General features: G+C 26.1%; 2 protein-coding genes across 2 annotated transcripts; both read right to left on the minus strand.

Moving 5' to 3' along the window:
• Positions 1-4438: 4438 nt before the first annotated feature.
• LOC126898761 (protein takeout-like) lies at positions 4439-6926 on the minus strand. Its single transcript, XM_050673079.1, has 6 exons — positions 6512-6926; positions 6313-6405; positions 5344-5491; positions 4968-5104; positions 4742-4891; positions 4439-4681 (listed from the first exon to the last, which is right to left on the minus strand). The coding sequence occupies exons 1-6, from the start codon at positions 6612-6614 to the stop codon at positions 4533-4535; spliced, it is 780 nt and encodes a 259-aa protein (XP_050529036.1). The 5' UTR covers positions 6615-6926; the 3' UTR covers positions 4439-4532.
• Positions 6927-12236: 5310 nt separating this feature from the next.
• LOC126898752 (microfibrillar-associated protein 1) lies at positions 12237-16518 on the minus strand. The gene is made up of 8 exons (XM_050673067.1): positions 16125-16518; positions 15612-16063; positions 15035-15125; positions 14726-14883; positions 14234-14406; positions 13364-13523; positions 12564-12653; positions 12237-12501 (listed from the first exon to the last, which is right to left on the minus strand). Exons 1-8 carry the CDS (start codon positions 16174-16176, stop codon positions 12319-12321), a joined length of 1359 nt encoding a protein of 452 aa, XP_050529024.1. The 5' UTR covers positions 16177-16518; the 3' UTR covers positions 12237-12318.
• Between the last annotated feature and the right edge of the window lie 53 nt (positions 16519-16571).

Raw genomic sequence — 16571 nt, forward strand, 5'->3', positions numbered from 1 at the left:
AATTTTAAAATAAATTCCATGCAAATGTTAGGGCGTGATATTTTGTACTTACTATGCAGACATCAAATTTATGAAATTATATTGAAAAGTGTTTTTGAAGTAAAATTTAATACGCAATCTGAACCAGATGTTCCTATTTTCAATAAATTTCAAAAGTCTTGGCAAAATATAAATAAAACAAATTACTTAAGTGGAATAGAAGATACTGTTATTTTAGAAAAATTAAAAACAAAAAAAGACGATATTTTGAAATTTAGTTTTGAACAATTACAAAAATACCAACCTCGAGATGACTATAAGAAACTTTTAGAATTGGTCATAATATTTTTTGGTGAAACACCTTTACATAGAATTTATTTTAAAATTCCTGGCCCAATTCATCATGCTCGTTGGATGGCCAAGGCTATTTGTTGTTTGAAAATTTGTTTTGTTTCGTGGCCAATTTGAATTGTCAATCAAAGAGTTAATTATTTAAATAATATTCGACATTATGTATTTTTATTACAAGTTTATATAGTCTCTGTTCGTAAATAAATTTGTAAGTTAACATTATTTTAGCTTCAATGTGAAACTGAGACGGTATTAATTTTACTCTGATGTGTTTTTTTTAATTAAAATTAAAAAAAATTGTAGGTTTTGAATAGTTAATAATAGAAAAAATATCGAATTAAAAATGTATAGAAAATTAAATTTAAAACAACGGTTAAATTAATTTTTTTTATGTTTTTACAGTGAACGATTTATAAATTAACAATTTTAATGGTAAAAATAGAACATATACGTTTTTATTTTTATTTTTATATTTTTTATTTTTTAAGAACTTTTCGAAAATTTTTGTAAATATACTTTTTATAGAAAAATTGTATACCTACAAAATAGTCCAAATAAACATTTTCGAAAAAGCTAAAGTTTTTGAGATAGTCATAAAAAACTAAAAAATCACCCTTAGGGGTTATTTTTAACCCCCTTGGGGCACGTCTTAGAGTTGACCAATCGTCACCAAATTTTGTACAATTTATATTTTCATGTATTTGAATAATTCTAGGGGGTGGCACTTTGTAATTTTTTAATTTTATAAATAAGGGACACCCTAATGGGCAGCAATCCGTTTATAAACAATTTCACAACCAAAGTTGAAAAAAACGAAAGCACAATAAATAAGTATTAATATTTATCACAATCGCAACAATCGTAAATAACCAGTTAAGGTGAACGTCGGAAAGGAAACAGGACGCATTATCAGTGATACATATTCGGCGGCGGCCTTGTCACGGTGTCAAGGGCGGCAAGACACCCGATGACAATCGATTGTCATATTAATAGGTGGACGGCTGATATCGAGAGACGCGGGTGAGCGCCAGCCTAGAGCGTAAGGCGGTGCCGTGTCATAGTTAATTTTTTAATTTCAGAATGTAATTTTTTTTTTAAACAACTTATAAAATCAAATTTTACATTTTAAATATTAAAGGCGTTTTTAAATGTTTTAATCAACATTTTAACTTTTTAAATATTTAATCTTCATCTGCTTACACCTTTAAGGCTGATTCATATTATAAGGAACGTCAACGTCACGTCAAAAAACATTTAATTATGTATTTACGTAACGTCAACATCACTTAAATGTGCGGTGTATGTGAACAATATGATATAAATACATAGTTAGATATTTTGACATAACGCTGCCGATCTGTGGCGTTCCATATAGTGTGAATCGACCTTTAAAAGTCTTATTTCTGATTGGTAGAATGGCAATTTGGCCGTCAATATTTTTCGGTAATTAAATTAATTTTGATTAATCTTTTTCTTCTATAGTTATTAGGCAACTGAGAACCATCCCATTTTGTACTTAACCTCTATCCTTCTCTATTTGACGATTTTTCTTTCCAATCCGAACCTTCGCCAAGTAGTCCAGTGTCTTTCTTGATCGAATCCTCCCTCTTTGTTTTAGATGTCTTCAACGTTATTTTTCGGCACGGGTTGTATTCCATTACTACTTTTATCACAAATGTCTTAATGTTAGATTTTAAAATGATCAAAGATGACATCAGTGAAAAAACAATAAAAAATATTAATGAACAAAAAAATATAAACAATTAATACGAATGTAATTATCAAATTGAGTATAATATATTTTATGAAAACGGAGAGCATATGAAAGAAATTTACGAAAACAATATTAGTAACAACAGTGTGAAAAAATTAAAAGACCAGTGCGTGTTACGAGTACACGTCAATGAAATGAAACTTCTTTCAAAGTCATTCAAATGATAAAATATTAGGTTTTTATTGGGATAAAATAAAAAATTCACGTAAAAATTTTCTTTTAAATTAAAATTATATTAATTTATTATTATTAATTTTATTTTAAAACTTAAAATATTTTTTCATTAACGTTTAGGGTATTTTATTAAATAGCTACCATAAATATAATAATATAATTATTATAATATAAAATGTACTTTATAGCCTACCGTGACGCTCAATAATCTGTTTATTTTTTCGGACTCTCTATAAAGAAGTTTCATTTCAAAAAAGCAAATATGGTGTTAAAAAGAAGAAACGTAACGTTGAAGTTAATGGAGCAATAATAAAATGATCTAAAATTATAAATGCTGATGAAGAAAATGATAATAATTTTAAAAATAATGATGAAATGAAAGAAAATACTGAAGATAATGAACTATGCAAAAGATAGAAGAAAAATTCAGTTTACTAGTGTTTTTCGCTGTGCGAATAAGTTAAAAAAAACTTGTCTTTTTGTACCAATTATATTGTCAATATAAAACAACAGCGAAATTAAATTTTTTGGCAACCAACGATCTTAATAACTTATTTCAGCACAACATTGAAAAAATAAAAAATTGAATTTAAAATTTTTCATTCAAATTATTTTAAATAATAAGTTAACAAAAATTTTTCTTTGTTAATGTATTATACATATTACTTACATATTAAACAACAAAAACAATACATAATAAGTTCTTATAACTTATTAACATTAAGTTAGCTATTTAATAACGAAAAATTTTACTTGATTTGTAATGAGGAAATAATGATTACAAGTTACATATATTATTGCTCATTTTAGTCAAACATGATGAAAAACGATTTAAAATAATAAATGAAACATTTTTTCTACCACATAATAAAGTAAAACACTAGAATAATATAAATTTACTTTTTTATTCTATCTCTGATTTATTATTATTTTACATAGATAATTGCAGTAGTTTTAAAAAAATCTTAAATTCAAATATCAAAAGACAGTTAAATAAAAATCGATTGATTATCAAAAATTCATCGATTTAAAATACATTTTGGATGTGGGTACTGTACTCATACTCAATTTTTAAGTCAAAATTATAAAACCATTTTTCATTTATTTCAATAGACAATTTTAAATTTATTAGTTTTTCCTATGAAATAGAAATTGTATAATCATTAGATAAACAATTAAAAAATAAAATGGATTGTTCTCAACGACACACAGTAATCACTAATAAATAATAAAAAATATTATTTCGATGTGTAGTTTGTCTAATAAATATCAAAAATTCATTAAAAGTATGCGTTATTACGAACTTAAAAATAAATACTAACATTAATAAAATATACAAGGCTAAAAAATTAACATCAGACGAAGTGAAAAATTGTATGCCAAAATTGTCTTTATGTGGTAGTGATAAAAATTGATATGACCCTTATGAACTTAATCTTGTCTTAGATGATTTAAACTTGACGACTATAACGGATCAGTTATTTAAAAAATTGAGGATTTTAAAGAGAGAAATTACTTGTCTATTTTAACTTCGATGCGATACTAAGAATGTATTGGTTTCACTGCATTGTGCAAATTCTTATATCTGTTCATGAAATTTTTTAACTCCCATCGGACTGACTTTGTTGGTCTATGCATCAAAAGAATTTAATTTTCATCTAATTGAACGTATCATGATAAAAAATCATACGTATCAATTTAGAAAAAATATCTCAAAATTACGCTACTAAAAAATTTTATTCTACATTTTAAAAATGCTATAACCTTTTTTAAAATCACTTATCCCAAATAAAATTTATATACACAATACTAATGACAATAATATTTGTTTCGGTTTTATTTTGATAAAAATACATATAATAAAATACAGGAAAGTACAAGAATGATTTGAACTTACGTATACACAAAAAAATTGTTAACTCAATTTTAGAAAATATTCTTTTAATCTATATCAAATTAAATTTTTTTAAACAAACCATGACATTTAAAAAAAATCATCCCATTAATTTTTCTACTATAAAAAATTACCGTTACAATTAAAAAGTTCGCAATTTTTACGAAAAAATTACCTAATTTTAAATTATTTACTTGTAACTATTTGTCAACTATAACCATAATATGGTTATTCGTTATCAGTTGCGTACAAAAAAAAAACAAAACTTGATTTTTAATAAATACAGCTTTATTATTCAATATTATTAAATTTTATTACACTTATCAAAATTAATTTGTACATTTTTTATTTAATTTAATATTATTTAAATAGTGTGTTGTAAGGGACTTTAGTAAAAAATGCTTGAGCTATTGACTGCAATTTGTTCCCCAACGTTACTTCAAAACTTGGCTGTACTTGGTTTAAAATCATTTTCCAATTTTTATTCAGATATTTATTCATATTATTTCCTAATCAAAAAATATGAATATTAAAACTTCACAGCTATATATATTTTGTATTATACGTACCCATGTATTTATCACCATTAAAAAGATTTTCGAAGTTAATGTATAATCTATTTGAGGTAAATTTTATGTCTAATATTTCTAAGTCCATGTGATTTTGTCCATTTTTTGCCACTGGACGTCCCTTCACGTCTATTGATGCCTTAACGTCTTCTATTAATCACAATAGTTATCAAAATAAGAATAATTTCTAAAGTTTATGTTTCAAATGACAAATAATAGTATTTACCTAAAGTTAGATTACTTTTGCCTTCACCATTAATTGGTAATATAATCGCTTTTCCATTAATTTTATAATTAGAATCAAGAATCAGTGGTTGGGAGAATTCCACATTAAGGTTGAATAAATATTTATCAATGTCTGATCTAAAATCAAAAAGTTATAAACCAATATCAAAAATTATTTTTTTTACCATATTTTCTAATTAGTAGAATAATAATAATAATTTTCTTAAATAAGCTAAAATAGTACACAATTATAGTAAAAAAAAGTCAACTTTCAACAAGATATTTTTCATTGTTTACTAATGTTCAGTTAAATTTGTTGTGAGCAAAATGTAGGTATCTACTAAAATCTGTATCAATAATTATCTTAAATCACTTACTTAATCGATAATATTTTTACTGAACCAAAGTTAAATATGTTCATGTCCTTTAAACTGAGTTTAAATACGAATGGACCTTTTGTTTGTTCAATATCCATTTCAGTAATGTATAATGGATCGATTGGTACCACATCTAAATTAGGATAACCTAAAATTACAAATTTATTGTATTTTCATGATCATTTAACTATTGTCATGCATATCAATTAAAAGTAATATTATTATTTTTATAATAAAACACTGAACTTTTTGTTTTAATTTATTAAATTATAATATTATATGCTGGTAAATGTGTTAACATATATTATCTCCAAATACTGAATACCAGTAGAGTTATTAAACGTGGAAACGTTTAAAAATATTTATTCATGTCAAATAATTACAAGTAATTGTTAAATGAAAGTGAAAACTACAAAAATTACACAAAAGAAAATAGGTGAAGTATAAAACAAATAAATTCATATCGTTTTACTGAATTTCATATATTTATAATCAAACCAATTAAAATTAATATCTGGTAAAAATTATTTCAAGTGTAATTATTGAATATTTTATGGTTAAACTTATATAAGTACTTAAGGTAGTAAAAATTTTTAAGTATTGCAATTTAACTATACAAGATGACTGATTTTAAGTAAGACACTCATTTTTCAGAAAATGTTGAATTTTTTTAATTATTGTAAAGAGAAAATTATCTGATTAAACAAAACAAAAATATGTGGTTGAATAATTTTTTTTTTATCCTATATCAAAAATAAAAATTTTAACTTTAATTTTTATAATTGGGGACCCTTTTATTTAACATGATTATGTTATGAATGTGTTAAAGCTTTCATGGATTGTCTTGTTGCTTGAAGTGCTTAAGAATATATAACCATGTTAAGGGTACATCCTCAAGCACTTCAAGCAATGATTATGTGATATAAAAAAATTACAAAAAATTTTGTTAAAAAAAAAAGGTCTATTTACCTTTGAGTACACGTGGAACTCCAGATTGTAGTGCTTTTTGTATACATTTGTTTACTAAAGGATCAGATCTCTTACATGTTATGAATCCATCAGCTGTAAAAAGATAAATTATTATAAATTGCTTTGAAATATCAAAGAAAAAAATAAATAAATACCAGAAATATTATATTTTTGTTAATAATTAAAATTAAGTTCTTACGCAATTGAATCAATTGGGTTGATCGGGCTTGATTGGTTGATTTAATCATCTGGATTATAAACATGAGACATAAAAGGGTTGTCACATCACCGATTAAAGCCATTGTACTTATTATTATTATTATTATAAAAAAACTCAATTTTTACAAGAACATGGAATTTTTATAATCCAAATATTATATGATAATGATCGAATAGACTTGACGAACTATTTGGCACTTTTATCGATAGCAACGTATTATATACTATTTGAAGTACAAATGATATTTCAATCTATATTGGCAGACACCTTGACCTCGAGTTTCATGTTAATAAAATATTTTCCACCACTTTTCTTGTAGATAATGATGATTATTATAAAAATACTATGGTGAATAATTTTTTTCAAAATTGGACAGCTAAAAGTGCTAACAATAACGTTTTAGTCGTATGAGACTTTCGTAAAATTAATTAGTCAATTAGTTTGATGTACTTATGGCGAACGTGTACACCGGCACGTTCATTTAGTCAGATAATTCATTAAAGTTAAAAAAAGAATAAGATATATTTATCAACGCTTTTTTTAAGCATTTATTTTTCTAACAATTATTTTGGTAGTTTTACTCTAATAAATAGAACGAACATTTTAATATTTTTCATATTAAAATAGATTTCTGTTTCTACGGCCATAATGATTTAACTGTTGTCACGAACGCCACAAAAATAAATGATAACAATTCACTTTTTCTCGTTATTATGACTTAAGCGGCCCCTACACGATCAATAATACTGAATCAATTAAATTGTGTCAATATTTATTTGCCCTAAACCTCTCAATGTTATTGTCCAATATTCAATTGAAAAATATTCTCTACTTATGAACCTATCATCACAGGCGTATATTTAATGCGTGTTTACATAAGAGTAGTGACATTTACAATCAATTTATGTGATATTATAAATTACCACTGTTTTAAAAATGTATCTAACCGATAACCCATAACCACTATTGCGTAATTTTGTACAATATCACATGCTAAGGTGCAATAATATTGTGTGTTGTGCAATAAATTTCCAACCCTGTTTGATTTCTTCAATATATTGTTCAATCCTTCAATATCCATAATTAACTTTCAATAATATTGCGCAATATCAATTATTGTTCAATATTATTGATCGCGAAGGGGCCACTTAAAAAATATTTATCCTCATTTTTTATTGTTTCATTATCTCTTACTTGTTCTTTGGTAGGCAGTGATGTAAAAATATCGCATTTTATATTTCAGGAGTATATTACATATTTAAAAAAAAATTACTTTTAAGATTACATAATAAATATATAGGTTGTTTAAGAAACAACTAAAGTCAAAAAATACTATTAATTCTAAAAAAAATTATTTTAAAATCAGAGACAAACAGTATAAAAAAATAAATACAATTTTAAATATTAACTTTCAGTTTGGATTTATGCCTGGTAAGCCAATAATGAAGCCATTATTTTATGTGAGCAACTAATAGAAAAGTATAGGAAAAAGAAGAAAAACCTGTGTATGATATTTATAGATTTGAAGAAAACGTTTTGAAAGCATTGAAAGAGATTTTAAAGTCGTCATTATTGATAAAAATATTCAATGGGTACAAAAATATAACAGAGGATATGTATAGAGGCACTTGTACCAGCGTAAAAAGTGTGGCCGGAGTAACATATTGTTTTTGTAAATTTCTTTAATATTGTCTCTGTTTTCCTAAAATTTTAAAATTATATTAGTCGTTAATATAAAAATTATATTTCGTGATGATGATGTGAAAAAAAGGTGAAACTAGTATTCTGAAAAATTACTGAATGAGGAGTACCTAATAGAGACATTAGAGGATATCTCGTGGAATGAGAGACTGGTAGATTTAATTAGTGAGAAATAGGTATGGGGAGGCTGTGGAATCAATGAAAAAAAATAAAGCAATAGGACCAGATGAAATGCCAGTAGAAGTATGGAAAATATTAGGCGGTATGTGATCCGCGTGAGCTCAATGACTCTCTTAGACTTGAAAGGGTTCAGCCTAAATTTATGAGATGTGCTAGTTTTAGATTAAATATCCCTTGTGAACCTCACAACTATGGACCAGTTGCTTCTCAACTAGGGCTGGTTTCGCTGACTGAGCGTAGACGGATCTCGGGTATTAATTTCCTAAATAGTTTATTACAAGGTAATATTGATTCTCCCTATTTGCTTTCTTTAATTTGTTTTAGAGTTCCTCAACGTCATTCCCGATCTGTTGCTCCTTTTTATGTGAAATAATTCGAAGCTGAAGTTTAACATAAAAATAAAATAAAATAATAAGAATCCCAGTCTGTTGTGTAGACATTAAGGCCACAAAGACCAAACTCAATCCCCTATTGACCACCATATTAGTTTCTAAAATGAATTGATGAACAAAAAAAATAGGTCATAATAAATATTTGTTGAGATTTATTGAATATGGCATTTCCCTTTTAAGATATCCTGTTTATGTCACTGACTCTATTCAATTACATAATGAATGAAGGTGACAGGATCATTTTTGTTGATTTTGCAATAAAGATGAAAAACTGTCTAGAGTTTGGTATGTTTTTTTGTAGTAAATTGTAATTTTAAACAGAGGTCGGATTAAAAAAAAAAATTCTGCAATTAGCGATTTATTTAACGTAACGATATCAAACCAAATTTGCATTATATTTCCTCAGGATATTTTTTAAACAATTTTTTTAACTCATTGGAGGATATTCATTACATTTTTAATAAATGCAAATCTTTACTATATTTTTATACATACAATTGAAAAAAGTATTTTAAATTTCTAATGCAAGGCTATCTATTTATAAAAAATAATTAGTTAACTTGGCTACTTTTGACTAGATAGCGCCACGTAGAAAACTGGTTTGCTATATCAATAGCGGCTCAATTCAGTAGTCATAATGCTAAATCTGTCTACATAACTGTCCTCACGATCAAAAATCAGAAATAATAATAATTACAGATATTTTGTACGATTATAAATTTAATAGTAATTAAATAATTAAATGCGTACTTAATCTATGGTATGGTTGATAAAAAAAAATTTACAAATGATTATTTTTATTCATCGGTATAATATAAATATCCATAAGTAAAATAAATATCACTCGTAGATGAGTTAGGTGTTTTACACATTATAAGCATCTGGTTATACTACTAGATAGTAGTAAAACCACTAACTGTTGTAAATGGTGGCCGCCATTTGTTGAGAAGTTTCTAGATGGAGCGCGATCTACGTTACATGCTTCTTCTTCGCCGAATCTTCTTTAAGCTTCTATGTGTAGCGTACTCTATACACGAAGACATAAATATAGAATGGTTCGCCCTCTAACGAACAGTTTGTTATCGATTTCACTCTCGTCTTGTGTCGTACAGTGAATCATGTAAATATTTGGACATAGTCTAGAAAAAAATAAAATGCCTATTGAAATGACATCGCCTTACAAACATATAATTATAGGTTTGTAAGGCGATGAACAGTGATTAAACCATACTTAAGTATGGTTTAATTACTTGTTCAAACATTTTTCATGTTAATCATACTTAAAGGTCTATAAAACTATTGCGAATCGAGAGGCAAATTAATTTTCTAAACCATTTCCGAATATTTCATTGACTCCCCTGTATGTACGTGAAATGTAAGAATATACATTGCACTTTCTTACTCCTGTGATTTAACGTTAGGACTTTAATTAATAAAAGCGGTTCAAATATTTTCTTGTTTGTAATTATTAAAGTAAATTCCATATATGCATAGATTTACATAGATTAGATGCGTAATTTGAAAAATTAGTCTGCGATATCAATCTATTTCATCAATTTTGGTAATAGATCTGACGGAAAGCTCTCTATCACATTTCTTTATCTCCCCATCAAAAAAATCAACTCATTTGAGGGAGCTACTATGGAAACTGCGCTAATGACAATGAGTATGAAGCAATAACAATTTCTGACTAGTAATCTTTTCAAAATAAAATCTTAATATTTATTTCCTAAAATTTTGGAAAATGAAGATAGCTGGTAATTATATTATAGTGATATAATTACGGGATTGTAAAAAGTCACGCTTGTCACTCCTGACAAAATCGAAGAGTTGCAAAAGTGTACTTATATTATGTAAGATTGTGCCAAGTCGACAGCCGGTGTAAAATTTTGTCAAAAAGTATGAAGAACCCTGAACAGAACTTAGGCAGATTGTCCTATCTCAGATGTACGCGGGGACTATAGGTAAGAGAAAATAAAGTAGTTAGAGACGGAGAAGGCCTAAAGAATAAAGTATTTGATACCAGCCAGATGGACAACTTGTGCAGTATCTGTTTCACTAGTCATTTGTACAGGCCTATCCAACACTTGTAGTGTCTGCGGTGTATGGACATCATCAGGAAAGGTATCGTGTTGCATATTGTTCGCTGATGATATATTGTTAATAGGATAAAATAGGGAGAAAATTAATCAATGTGACCATAAATGATGGGAGAGATTGTGTCAAATGGAAGTTTAGAATGAGGGTGTCCGACGACAAATAGTTGGGATAAAGGCGAGGAAAAAAAAAGAAATTTTTCTGACGCAACTCAATATGACAAACCCAACCACTCTTAATGAAAATTTGTTTATATTTTTAAGTAATTAATTAGTATGTTTTTTTTTTTGTTATAATACTTTTAATCAACTTATTAAAGAGTTAATTACAACTACTGTAGCCATATGTATGATCTTTTGCACTAGTTAATATTCCTATAATAAATGTTATCTTAGATTTTTAAATATATAAACCTATAAAAAACATTAATATTTTATTCACATAGTAGATATAAAGTTGTTCATATATTAATCAAAATGTGTTCATAAAATAGTTATTTTAGATTAGTTTAGCTCTTCTAATCTTCAGAGCTTTTAGGAATCTTCTTTCCTCTTAAGGTATTTTCCCGGTTTCATATATTCTATAAACTAGTTCATATAGCACATTATTGACATTTTCTCAGCTATTCTTAATCAATTCTGCTGGTATTTCGTCTACCCCTGGAACTTTCCTATCTTTTAACTCTTTTAAAGCTTTTTCGAATTCTTCATTCATTATGGTTCAGTCTTCACATTCTGAGTTTAACCAATCTTCTTCCTCCTCTTTTTGTGTGTCTTTTTCCTCTCCGTATAAGTGTTCTAGGTATTTTTGGTATTTATATTTTTGGTTCTAGGTATTTTGTGTGNTCTTCTTCCTCCTCTTCTTGTGTGTCTGAATCTTTTTCCTCTCCGTATAAGTGTTCTAGGTATTTTTTCCAGCGATTTGTTACCTCGGATTCTTCAAATAGAATATTACCAATTTTACTTTTGATACATGTCAGCTTTATTTTCCTGTCTCTGAAAAAGACTTTTACCGTTCCATTTTGATCTATATGATAGTCATATTTGTATTTTGTGCAACATAGTAGTCACTATATGAATCTATATCCTGATAAATTAAAAACATAGTTTTAAAAACTCAAATGTTCATTAATTTTTATTAGTATATACTAATTTATATTTAATTAAAATTAAAATTGTAACATCATAGGTTATTTTATGTAAAAAACAGGATGATTGATAAATATTCAATTAAATATAATATTGTAAAAAAAATCTGTGTGAAGTTCTGAGATCATTTAAAAGATTAAGTTGATATATATTTTATGTAGTATTATAAATTTAAAAGGAACTGTAATTATTATTTTTTTTTTAATTCTCAAATTTATTATAAAATTTAGTCAATGTACATTCATTTTATCTAAAAAATCAAGAGCTTTTATTTTGAACGTTGTTTTTTTAAGGTAGGTTTTTGAAACACTTGTTTCATACCGCCAGCTTGATTAGTATGGAATTTTAGATTTTGTGAAGTTTCTGATACCCAAGGTGAATCAAAACTTGTGGTATCTTGATCAACCAAATGAGTATACTTAGTTCTACCACTGCGCCCAAAGTTTTTAACCTTAAATGAACAAAAAATAGATTAGCAAAGTTGAATTAATTAAATTATTATTTTAATTTTACCTGCATAACTTTAGGTAAAATTGTTTTATCAAAATGATCTTCCAACGTTGCTGATGAGTAATCCCTCTTGAGGATTTCATTTTCTTCATCCTAAAATTTTGAATAAATTATAATAAAAAGGTTATGTAAAATACATCCTACACAAAATTTTTTTTTTTAATTTTAGTTGCTAGATTTTTTTTAATTAATAATTTAACAACCATATTTTTTTTTGTTTTCTTGATTTATGAATTGTGTATTTTTTTTTATCCATATTAGCAATCTCATATTCTATTAATGAAATCTCTACTTTATATAAAAATAACTTGCATATTTAACTAGCTCACATATAAGATAACAATAAAATTTAGAAAACAACTGATCAATAACAATTTTCAAATCAGCATATAGAAATATATGTATTACTATAAGAAGTGTGCAGTGACATCATTTGAAATACTGATTCAAATGTAGTTATGGACTAACTATTTTCTTAATTAGATCATTTTCATATATGCAAGTACATAAAATGGCGTAATACCATTAATAAAATAAAGTTGGCACTCTTATAAGGAATAAAACTAAAAATATAAATTAATTCATAAATCAAAATAAAACTAAAAATAACAAATTTCCTAATATAATTATTATATTATGGAAATCAAGTGACTATTATATAAAATTGTTTTATATTTAAAAACAGATCTTACACAAATATCAGCCTTAATTGATTTTATTAATTATCATAGAATTTCATTAAAAATTTACTAATAAATCTATTTCACTAGATTATATTACATAAATATTTGAAGTTGACTAACCAAGTAAAATGCACCCCGATGATAATACTTCTGCATAAATTTATATTTTCCTTTAGCAGCTTTATTTGTAACCTTTTTAGGATTCAGTCTCAACTCTAAACGTCTTTCTTCTTCAGTCATATTTCTAAGGCGTTCAATTTCTGCTTTTTCAGCTTCACGTCTAGAATAATATTTAAGTCATGTTTTTAATCAGTATTTACAGTTTTATTTTCAAATATTTTTAAATAAAAAAGAAATAACATCATTTTTACTACAAGAAATTATAACTTTGAAGTTCCAATTTGAATTTTTTTTATTTGAATTACTATTAATAAGATTGGATTATGTATTTAGTCCTTATTAAGAAATTTTATATTAATTTTTACTGAGTTACGGAAACTATCACAACTTCTTTTTTTTAATTATTAAATGAATATGTCAATACTTAATAGGTACAATCATGTAATCTACATTTTTATTTGTTTTTAAGAATCAAAAAAACCATTTTTTTAATAATTTTTAATCACCCCATTAGTTAGATACAAAAATATTGATTTTTTTGCATATTCAGTGCAATATAGATTATTAACATATTTCTTTAAAAAATATTGAAGACCAATTTTGAAGCTTTAACATATACGGTATGTCGTTTCTGTCATATCTTTTAATGATAATAAAACAAACTGAGGATATTTTTATGTTAATGATTATTGAAACAATTTATTTACCAAAACTTCAGGAATATTTTGATACCTATATCACATTTTCATAAAATTTATCACTTACACAATTTGACTTATTAAAGCTCAATATGGTAATGTATAATAAAATTTTAAACTTTATACCTATGTCTAAGCTTGTAATTAGTAATAGGATATTAATAATACTTACAAATCATGTTCTTCTCTATCTCTCTTAATTCTTTTTAATTCTCTGAGTTTCCAGGCCTCATATTCATTTTCATCATTTTCATCATCAGTATTAACATCTTCTAGACTTGCTTCAGTAGGAGCAGTATTAGCTTTGACTAAAGCTTGTTCTTTACGAATTTCTTCTTCAACCATCTATAAAAAATACAAATAATTAATATTTAAAAGATCTGTATTCAAAATTACTAGTTTATTAATATGATGATTGATTAACTGCTTTGTTAGTAAGAGTATTCTAAAATTTATTACATTTTTAATATGTAATTTAAATAATTTCAAGTTGAAGAATCCTAAACTTTATTAAGAATTAAAATCATTTTTTTTTATAATAAGAATAAATAACAACTTTGCTAATAAAACTTTGCTAATTAATATTTTTTTAAAAATTGTTTTAGTTTATTATATTCAATATTAATTTTGTAGCTTTTATAAAGAGAGTTAAGTATTAATGTACCCTTAAAGTAGCTCTACGGCGTTCTTCAGCTAATTTTTTTTGTTCATACTCAAGTTGCTTTTGTTTTATATCTTCTTTTTCTTTTTGTATAATTGTTACACGATCTCTTTTTCTGACAAAAATTGGTTTAAGACGAGGACCTGCATCTTCATCAGAAGCTGAAAGATTCAAGTTATATGAATTATATATACTTATGTTTGAGTTTGTTAAATTCAGATCCGGATTATGGGGGAAAGGGGGCATATTTTCCAGTGCCCAACTAAGTCTTAATCCAGCCCTGGTTAAATTCAAAAATTAAAAATACACTACCAGAATATTCTTCATACTCGGACGATTCATCACTGCTATCATCATCTGAACCATGTCCTTCTTCTTCCTTTTCTAGTACTTCATTCATTTCCTATATGTCAAATAAAAATTTTACAATTACAAAATCTAAAATTTTTTAAACAAATCAGTTAACATATTAAATTAAATAATTTGAAGCTGAGAATGTATTAATTTTACCATGATGTGTTAATTCATTTTTTTTTTTTTTTGTATTAATTTTTTACGCCTAGATTTTTTTGTATTTTATATAAATACCTTTTATCTGACTTTTTTTAAATTGAAAAACTGTAAAAAAAGTGATTATAGTGATTGGGTAGCCTATTTTCATAAATTTTATATGAATGTAATCTACATTGAATATAAAATTAAAGTTATTTTGATTCTTTTGGCAATGCCTAGCTCCTAAGTTGAGAAAAAAGACTTTGAAAATTTGAAATAACTTGAATTTTATCATCCTGGAAGTGCATTGTACAATTACTGGCATTACAAAAATTTGATTAATCAAATTTATGACGATGTGGCTTCTAACCATTAATACCAATTACATAAAACTTACTTTAGCTTTGGTTTGATTCAAAACTCTTTGCCTAAGTTTTTGCCTTCTTCTTTCTATTTCACTATCACTCAAATCTCCATCATCATCATTACTGTCTTTTTCATCACCGGATACTTGACGGCGATGTCTTCTATTTTGCTCAACATCCGATTCTTCACCAGATGATGAATCTTTTATTATTTCAGGCTCTTGAAGTGGTCGTTTTTCTTTTTGTCCTTTTCGAGAAGTTAATCCTCCTAAACGTCTAAGACGTGCATCATCAAGAGCATTAGATGGTAGCTGAACCATTTTTTCATCATTAAAATTTGTCATAGGAGAACCACCACGAACATTACGTTGTTCAATGAAGTCTTCATCATCTGATTCTTCTTCTGAAGTTGATTGAGGAGCATATTGAGGTCTCTTACCAGTAATATAGCGATGCACTTTTACTTTTTGCATTGATACTTCGCCTATAAAATGAAAATACATCAGTAATATCTAAACATATTCTATAATTCAAAAAAAAATAACCTTTTTCATTTCGGACAGGGATTGCTCCTGCTGTACTTTGTATTTCTTCCATTTTAAATTTCGATATTTTAAAAATGTTAGAATTACTAACTAATATTATATTGAAAACAATTATTAAAGTTCAAATTGGTGATAACGTTTTTTACAATCATTTACAATAATATTGCACAATAGATAAGATCTATTTTTTGATAAAGTAATGGATCGGCTCTTCTATAGATATTAATATTAATCCAAACTGTTCTTGTACTAACATTCACGTCTATATATAATATATGAATAACAATGTAAAGGGTGGTGTGCCAAAATAAGGAAGGAAATTATTTTTATTATAGTGCTATGTCGCTTGAACAAGTGCTTTATCATAATTTTAAATGTCCCCTTGTTTAAATGTTTATTCGTGCGTAAAATAGACAAGTACACTATAACCACAGAAAATATAAATTC

This window comes from Daktulosphaira vitifoliae, unplaced genomic scaffold (genome assembly GCF_025091365.1).
Source record: "Daktulosphaira vitifoliae isolate Bord-2020 unplaced genomic scaffold, ASM2509136v1 Scaffold_2, whole genome shotgun sequence".
Taxonomy (NCBI): Eukaryota; Metazoa; Arthropoda; class Insecta; order Hemiptera; family Phylloxeridae; genus Daktulosphaira; species Daktulosphaira vitifoliae.